General features: G+C 32.4%; 1 protein-coding gene across 1 annotated transcript; it reads left to right on the top strand.

The window, feature by feature from the left end:
- The first annotated feature begins 1,419 nt into the window (after nucleotides 1–1,419).
- On the top strand, nucleotides 1,420–6,582 carry LOC134701456 (uncharacterized). The gene is made up of 3 exons (XM_063562611.1): nucleotides 1,420–1,819; nucleotides 4,420–4,465; nucleotides 6,026–6,582. The coding sequence occupies exons 1-3, from the start codon at nucleotides 1,638–1,640 to the stop codon at nucleotides 6,134–6,136; spliced, it is 339 nt and encodes a 112-aa protein (XP_063418681.1). The 5' UTR covers nucleotides 1,420–1,637; the 3' UTR covers nucleotides 6,137–6,582.
- Nucleotides 6,583–9,202: the final 2,620 nt, after the last annotated feature.

Genomic DNA, 9,202 nt, shown 5'->3' with positions numbered 1-9,202 from the left:
ATTTTTTATGGTCTATATTCTTTAAAATGCATCTTTTTGACAACAAATTTCATTAAATATGATGCCACACTACTAGTAATAATCTAAAATCGTGTCTGGAAAAATAATGAAAAACAGTTCAATATCTTGATAATGGGGCTACAGAGGACGATAGACCTCGAAATTTTCCGGTACTAAGTGGCAAGTTTTGGAGTATTACACAAAATCTTGTATTTATTTTGTACTTATCGGCCTAATAATTTAAAGAATTATATATCAGAAAATCATTTCTTAAGCGGCACCCTCATCAAATGAGTGGACATGCTTTAAATTGAATGAATTCTTAACTTGTTTATTTTTTTTCTGTTTCTCTCCGCTTCGTTAGTACCCAATTTCCGGTGGCGATGATACACAGTGAACCTGTAGATAACAACATTGTCCAACAAACAACCTTGGAAATGCTAAGCCGCTATTCATTTTTGACATCTCAATGCTACAAAACCATGTATACACATATATTAAATAAAATGAGATAGATACCTAACACAAATACAGAATTTTATTGATTTTTATAAACAGCAGATGGTTAATAATTGAAAAAAACAGCACATTTTATAGTTTCTTTAATTTTGTTATTGAGACAATAAAAGTTATCACAATTTCAGCGTGTAATATTCTAGATACAAAAATCAGTGCTGAATGTTAAAAAATAAAACCAAAAAAAACCGAACAAACAAACAAAATTAATAGTCAAAATATAAAATAGTACAACAAAAATGTCAATATCCACTAGCACTTGCAACATTTTAAAATTCATTATTGGATATATAAAAAGAAGATGTGGTATGATTGTCAATGATGAGACAACTCTCCACAAGAGACCAAATGGCACAGATATTAACAACTATAGGTCATGGTACATGCCTTCAACAATGAGCAAAGCCAACATGGCATAGTAATTTAAAAGCTTTAAAAGGCACCGAAATGACAAATTGAAAACGAGAAAACTATCAAAAAAATGAACACAAAAAAAATATGTTACACATAAACAAACGACAACCACAGAGTTTGTGCCAATAAAATTTACATCCATATTTGGGGGAGGGATATGAGTATTAGGGAACAGTTACTATATTTTTACGTATTGTCGACTTTCCTCGGGGTGAGAATGGTAATGATCCAAAATTTCAATTAGAGTAAAAACGGCATATAACACCGACTTTGTTCGTTACTCTGTTTATCGGCTTTATTGAATTGGTATAGAATTTCATACGTTACACGATTTAAGTTCATCAAAGGCCATTTGTGACGACTGGTATATAAATTCAATATATTATTTCCGCTTTTATAAAGATATATAATATATGTATCAAATTAATGAGACTTTATACAGATTATTGACAATCCATCTTTATAAAAATCAATATGAATACATGTAAAGGTAAAACAGGATTTCTAGAACCATAAACAGAGAGAACCATCTTCCTGTCAACAATAGACCACATAGCGCCACGCCCTCCTGTTTTCAGTGTTTCGAGATCTCGTTTCTACAGAACAGGGAAATTAGTTTTGTATGATATTATAGTTTACGTGTTGTTGTGTTGCTGGCTCTTTGACGTTTACCACACATTTATGTTGGTAGTATATAATATACACTTATGACGTCTGTTTTGGATAATTTCACAGAAAAAATTACATCTGATTTGAAAAATACCGTTTTTGCGACATCTGATGCAACGCCTTTTATAGATGCAGATAAAAATGCCAAATGTGACGGATCCTGTGTTGTTATTATCTTGGTGGCAGTAGTGGCTTTCTCCGCCATTATATTGCTGTTAGCGTAAGTACAACAATTGTAACGGATCCTGTGTTGTTATTATCTTGGTGGCAGTAGTGGCTTTCTCCGCCATTATATTGCTGTTAGCGTAAGTACAACAATTGTAACGAATCCTGTGTTGTTATTATCTTGGTGGCAGTAGTGGCTTTCTCCGCCATTATATTGCTGTTAGCGTAAGTACAACAAATGTAACGGGTCCTGTGTTGTTAATTTTGGTGGCTTTAGTGGCTTTCTCCGCCATTATATTGCTGTTAGCGGAAGTACAACAAATGTAACGGATCCTGTGTTATTATCTTGGTGGCAGTAGTGGCTTTCTCCGCCATTATATTGCTGTTAGCGTAAGTACAACAAATGTAACGGATCCTGTGTTGTTATTATCTTGGTGGCAGTAGTGGCTTTCTCCGCCATTATATTGCTGTTAGCGTAAGTACAACAAATGTAACGGATCCTGTGTTATTATCTTGGTGGCAGTAGTGGCTTTCTCCGCCATTATATTGCTGTTAGCGTAAGTACAACAAATGTAACGGATCCTGTGTTATTATCTTGGTGGCAGTAGTGGCTTTCTCCGCCATTATATTGCTGTTAGCGTAAGTACAACAAATGTAACGGATCCTGTGTTGTTAATTTTGGTGGCTATAGTGGCTTTAGTGGCTTTCTCCGCCATTATATTGCTGTAACCGTAAGTACAACACATGTAACAAGTTTAGATGCATCTTCTTTCAGCGGTCTTATTTTACCGTTGCATTTTCTTCAACATGGGTAGTGACTATTTTCGCTTATTTTGCGATCGCGTAAAATGCATGTTAACATCATTAGCGAGAAGAGATTGTAAAAACCATCAACTTGGGCAAGCGATTGTTCACGCCCCAAAGCGCTTCTAGTAGTGAAGAGCCCATATATAAGGCTAAGCATATATAAATTGCATGATGATTTTACATACAATTGAATAGAAATTGTCAAATACTTTTAAAAAATGCACACAACGCACATAATTGACAATGTGGTGAATCTGGTTGCATAATTGAATACATACGAACGAACAACAAAAATGAGATTGAAATTGGGATAGGCACTAATTTTTTTACCAAAAGATTTAAATGATTCTTTTTTTTAGTTTTCTTCTAAAATCAATCAAACATCCATTAAGACAGGGATGCTGTTAATGAAATTTTTATACAAAAATATGAGCCCAGTGCCGGATTCAGAAATTCATAAAAGGGTAGGGGCGCTTCTATCACGCTTCAGTAATTTCCTATATAACCAACCAAAATTTTTCCGCAAAAAGGGGGGGGGGTCTACTTGCCCCATTCTAAATCCGCCTCTGGAGCCCTCATAGATTGATCCCCAGTAGTCTTACTTGAAGGTGTTTCTAACTTTCTTTGTAGAAATGATATAAAGAATTTAATTAGTATTTAAAGGGATATGAAAGGGTAGTATCTTCCACCATCTCATCCTTGCCTTTATATTTCTCAAACGTTAGTCCCTTTATTTGATTTAGTATGTTATAATTTTCATTCAGTGGCAAATATTACATGCTTTTGAATGAAGTTAACAAGCTTCTTTAAAAAGTGTCGCCATCTTGCACTACACCAAATGATACTTCGTTATAATTCTTTACTGAATTAGCAAAATTGTAATAAAGAAAATGCTTGCATGACTATTTGCATAAAAATAAGGTTTTAGATTATTCAAATATATCTTTTTCTTCATATTTTTCAACCTTGAACCCTTGTGTAATGTAGAATATTAGTAGTACCTAAAATAGTACCACCAGTTTTTAAATTTAACATCCCCAATCCGTCAAAACATCGTTTCGTACATTGAAACATACAGAACAACCAAACGAACAAATCTGTTTAACCTTTTACGCGGGTTTTGCTGATGGAAGGAAAATGTCCAAGATATAATAATATTTTGATACTCCAGTCATCCCATTATATTAAGAAATGAATTTAATTAAACTCATCATAGATACCAGGACTAAATTTAGTATATACGCCAGACGGGCGTTTCGTCTACAAAAGACTCATCAGTGACGCTCGAATCCAAAAAAGGGTTAAAAAGGTAAATACTTCTTGTGACATGAAATAGAGTTTTGCCTGTACATAATCATTAATAGGAAATTGACAAAAAAAAAATTTTGAAAACAAGCTCATTAAAATATACTATTTATTATGACTCTGGTAGATAACAATACTAGTATGACAGGGGGAAATGGCAGACATCGATCCTCGCCCTTCTCTTTTTTTCAGAAAACCCGAACCTGCTAGTCCACTTCTTAATAAATGTCAATTCATTGAAATATGAAATCAAAATTCTTTTAAATTCAAAATTTAATCATGATTATTGAAATATCCCTTGTATCATCATTCTACTATTTAAAGATGGTGAACACCTTTATGGTACCTTAGACATTCGAGACATTTGTATCAATAATAAATAAATAAATGATAGTTTTCCACGATCTTGTTAAATCAGGATTTTATGATCACGATTTGATGCAATACCAATAGTTATACAAAACTGTTTCCTTTGAAATTTAACAAGTAATGAACACGAAGTCACGTTATTACAATAGGTATATATTGTATTTATATTTTCAGATGTATATTTAGAACAAAGCCTAGAGACGATAGAGATTCTGACAAGGTAGCTACTAATAGATTGATTTGACAAATTAATATCACGCTAATCGAAGGATATAGAAACACGACAATAGAAACACAGAAAAGCTATAATGTCAATTGGCCATACATGCTAAACCATCGGAGTTTCACCTCCACCAGGCACATTATAACAGTCCTTGTGATTCTGTAACTAAAACTATGTTAATTGTTTTCCCAATTTGTTTTGCTTTTTAAAGGGTGACCGTGTGTAATCTTTAAGTTAGTCTCATTGAATTGAATTTTTGGTATTCAAAACATTTGATCTTTGGTGAAGGTTATTAAAAACACATGTCTCGAACGTACAAGACGAAGAAGGATATTAAAAAAACCTCATGTCTCAAACGTACATGATGAAGGTAAAGGTTATTAAAAACACATATCTCGAACGTACGTGATGAAGGTAAAGGTTATTAAAACACACATGTCTCGAACGTACGTGATGAAGGTAAAGGTTATTAAAACACACATGTCTCAAACGTACATGATAAAGGTAAAGGTTATTAAAACACACATGTCTCGAACGTACGTGATGAAGGTAATTAAAGGTAATTAAAACACACATGTCTCAAACGTACATGATAAAGGTAAAGGTTATTAAAAACACATATCTCGAACGTACGTGATGAAGGTAAAGGTTATTAAAAACACACATGTCTCGAACGTACGTGATGAAGGTAAAGGTTATTAAAAACACACATGTCTCGAACGTACGTGATGAAGGTAAAGGTTATTAAAACACACATGTCTAGAACGTACATGATAAAGGTAAAGGTTATTAAAATAACCATATCTCGAATGTACGTGATGAAGGTAAAGGTTATAAAAAGAAACACATGTCTCGAACATACAGGATGAAGGTGAAGGTAATCAAAAAAACACATGCATCGATCGTACATGATGAAGGTGAATGTTATTCCAAAAAATCATGTCTCGAACGAACAGGATGAAGGTGACGGTGAAGGTTATTCCCAAAACATATGCCTCGAACGAACAGGAAGAACGTGAAGATAAATCCCAAACACATTTTTTACTTTGTAAAAAACGTGGGTTTTCTTTATCTCATAAAAGGTAGAAAATAATTAATATATCAAGAATTTGAAATGTGATGATTTTATTGTTTATTTCAAGAAGAAAACAATACTCGTGAAATTAGGAACATATATTTTATCTTACTTATAACCTTGACCGAATGTAACATTCATTGAAAAGTAAACATTATCCCGGAAAATGACAAGCAAGACTATCACCGAAAGAAGCAATCCAAACATTAAAAGCAAAATGGCACAAACGGACCCAAAACAGTTCACCAAAAGCAACACGAACCCCTTTATACGAAACTAAAATGTGAAATCATGTTCTCCTGAATGATAAAAAGTTCCTGCTCCACTAAATGGGGATTATATATAAATTTTGTCAGAAAAGAGGAAAAAGAGAAGATGATTTTGCCTACAAGTGAAACCTATCTGAGGTCATCTGTAAAACAGAATATATATGCCTAAATGAAGATATCTTACTTAACATAAAAACATCTATTTTTTTTCAGGATGAAACTAGTGCCACCAATATACCACACAGTACACAAAGCAGTTTTAATGAAAAATATACTGTTGCCTATGTTGTGTCTGAAAAACAGAAAGAAGTGAAAATTACATAAACATCTAAATATGTATTGCTAATATATAAACTGTTGATTCACAACTAATATACTTGAGAGTAAATACTGTTCTCAGATGACATTCTCATATTGAAAACCAATTAAGGTGAAGCTGGTTGATAAAACCACATTATTTATAACAATGTTAAAGAACGTTTACTTATGAATGTTTTTTGGTTGTAGAAAAGATGATAGTATATAAATAACACAACGCTGACAGGGTGATAGAGGGGTATCAATATGCTCTATCACCCTCTTAGCTATGTGTTATTTAAATTATTATACTGAATGCCTTTCTTTATTGTTTTTTTACAGATAAATTTTATATAAAAGTATGTTCTATAAGCTCACGTACATGTACCAACATTACGGGTATTGCAAAAATCAACAGAAGTGAAGCAAGATGCTTTATTTGTTTATTTTGACAGTCAAATAATAAAATCTGAATCAAGATGTAGCATTGTCTTTAATTATGTTTGGACTACTACTTGTGGTTCAACATAAACTAGATTTAATCACAAACTACAACATTGTTGACGCCGCCGACGCAGCATACCTATGTCTCGCTTTTTGACTCCGAACACTATTCCTTACTTAGGACAAATGCAAACAACTTCAGGGGGTTTTAATGGTAACAAACCTTCACCCGTATCTGAAACAAAAGTGTAACATCACAACATAGAAAGACACACTATGAAATATCAATTGAAATGGCTTAAATCGAAAGACTAATTAACACAAGTGTTCATGCCTTTTTTAGTTTCTTTGGTACATATTTATGACGTGGCTCCGTACTTAAACATCCCGTCATTGTGTTATTGTACTATGGTAAATTTGTGTTTTCTTGTCTTTAATTTTTGCTAACATGCTTGGTGTACATTCCATTTTTTGCTTCTCTGATACATATTTGTTTGTTTTTATTGTGAGTAAGATCATAACACAATGTTGACTGCTATACCCCTATTTTTTGCCATTTTACCTATTATGTCTTCATAAAGTTCACACATCGTTGTCAATGTAATGGAATTTGATGCGACTGTTATACAAGTGAGATGTTTACCTTGCTTTTTAAAACCAGGTAATATCCACAATTTTCTACATAAGAAAATGCCTGTACCAAGTCAAGAATATGACAGTTGTTATCCATTCGTTTGATGTGTTTGAGCTTTTGAGTTTGCCATTTGATCAGAAACTTTTTTTTTAAATTTTCCTCGGAGTTAAGTATTTTTGTGATTTTACCTTTTTATTTAAGTAAAATACGCATAAAAAGACTTTTTTTTATATAAAATTTACTTTTAAATGCTATCTTATAAACAAGCTACTGTCAAAATTTGGTAAAATTCATGACTGTTTAAGAAAGTTATTAAAATTTTAAAAACACAGGGTACGTGCATATTTGTTGACGCCACCAACGACAATGGTAGACAGTAGGATCGCTGTCGTACATGTGCAATAGCAGAAATCTGTTCAATACCACTTGTGTTTAAACGGGCAATGTTCATTAGCCAACAATAGTACTTCGGTACTGGCATGAAAATACCGATTTTTTGTGTTATTAAAATTTTCTGTTACGAAATATTAGAAATTATTATAAAATTAAGGAATGTATCTCCCTCATGCAAAGCTCTGATTCCTATCACGGGATTGGCTATACTTTTTGGACCTTTTGGATTATAGCTCTTCATCATTTATATAAGCTTTGGATTTTAAATATTTTGGCCACGAGCATCACTGAAGAGACATGTATTGTCGAAATGCGCATCTGGTGCAAGACAATTGTTACCGTTAATTTTATCAAACCCTTCCATTTGAGGGCAAATGTAATGAAAAATTTATTAATCATTGTATGGTATCTACCTGATGAATGCAATGATCTGATTTAATGATCTCGAATGTTTGCCAAACTATCAATTTGATCTTTCAGTTATTTAGTACATTATGATCATAACAAACCTCATTAAGGCAGGCAAGCTTAAATGATAAGAATAGTCTATACTTATAGTTATTGTGAACATGAATGTCATTATATTTAAATGTATTGTCAGTTAAAAGCTGTTAATGATATTTATCTCTAGACATGCTAGAGGTGGTTCCATAATGATAATATTATATATATTAAGGACATTTTTGTTTATATTAAAAGAGGTTTCCACTAATATAACTTGTGTAATTTTCTTTAAGCCCTCAAACAAGTTCATGTAGAACACGCATATCCATTTTTTTTCACTGTGATGTTAACAAAGATTGTAAATTTAGTAGGGCTTTGCTCATTGTTGAAGGCCGTATGGTGACCTATAGTTGTTAATGTCTGTGTCATTTTGGTCTCTTGCGGACAGTTGTCTCATTGGCAATCATACCACATCTTCTTTTGTATAAGCTTATCAATCCGTTAAATTTAACTGTTATAATAAGATCTTTGATTATTGTTTTATCGGTATAAACATTGATTTTATTATCAATGAATTATAAAAACCAAAATGAATACCATTGTTATTCATATATGTACATTAACGGTCCTACAAGCTGTCGATACCTCTTTTTTTTTGGCATTACACAATGTCCTGTTTTCTCCGACTGCTAATACTGACGTCTTTACACACTAAATCCATTTAGTTGGATGTGTACTGATAGCTATTTTATTCTTAAATACATGATGTTTTATCTAGTAGTTGTACTTACAGAATTGCATCTTGTGTCTTTTGTGTATTTGCTTGTTATTTTGTGCTTTGTATCGATCAGTAAAGAATTATAGGTCGGTTTAAGATTTTAACCCTGATTTGTTTTCTCTCAATCGATTTACTACTTTTAAACACCATTATACTTAGTTGCCTTTATTTGAATGGAAACAATATCTCAGATTGGGTATATTACATATTTAAAAACAAAAATTTATATATGATATTTACTGCACAAATTCAACATCTAAGGGATCATTCATATTTTGAAATAGATACAATATCATATATTTCATTGGGTTTCAAAAGGTTTTCGTAATATCTTTAGATTTCATAATGTCATCCATATTCCCCCCTCCCAAAAAAGAAAAATGTTTGCAACTAATGTTTC

The sequence above is a fragment of the Mytilus trossulus genome, unplaced genomic scaffold, assembly GCF_036588685.1.
Source record: "Mytilus trossulus isolate FHL-02 unplaced genomic scaffold, PNRI_Mtr1.1.1.hap1 h1tg000244l__unscaffolded, whole genome shotgun sequence".
Lineage (NCBI taxonomy): Eukaryota > Metazoa > Mollusca > Bivalvia > Mytilida > Mytilidae > Mytilus > Mytilus trossulus.
Note: the sequence above shows the minus strand (reverse complement) of the source record. Positions and strands in the feature narration are given on the sequence as shown.

What these genes read in the sequence shown, in the direction of transcription:
- LOC134701456 (XM_063562611.1), top strand. Translation starts at nt 1,638, where the DNA reads ATGACGTCTGTTTTGGATAATTTCACAGAAAAAATTACATCTGATTTG. An exon ending in GCCATTATATTGCTGTTAGC is followed by an intron (nt 1,820 to 4,419) that starts GTAAGTACAACA and finishes TTATATTTTCAG; the next exon opens with ATGTATATTTAGAACAAAGC. An exon ending in ACGATAGAGATTCTGACAAG is followed by an intron (nt 4,466 to 6,025) that starts GTAGCTACTAAT and finishes ATTTTTTTTCAG; the next exon opens with GATGAAACTAGTGCCACCAA.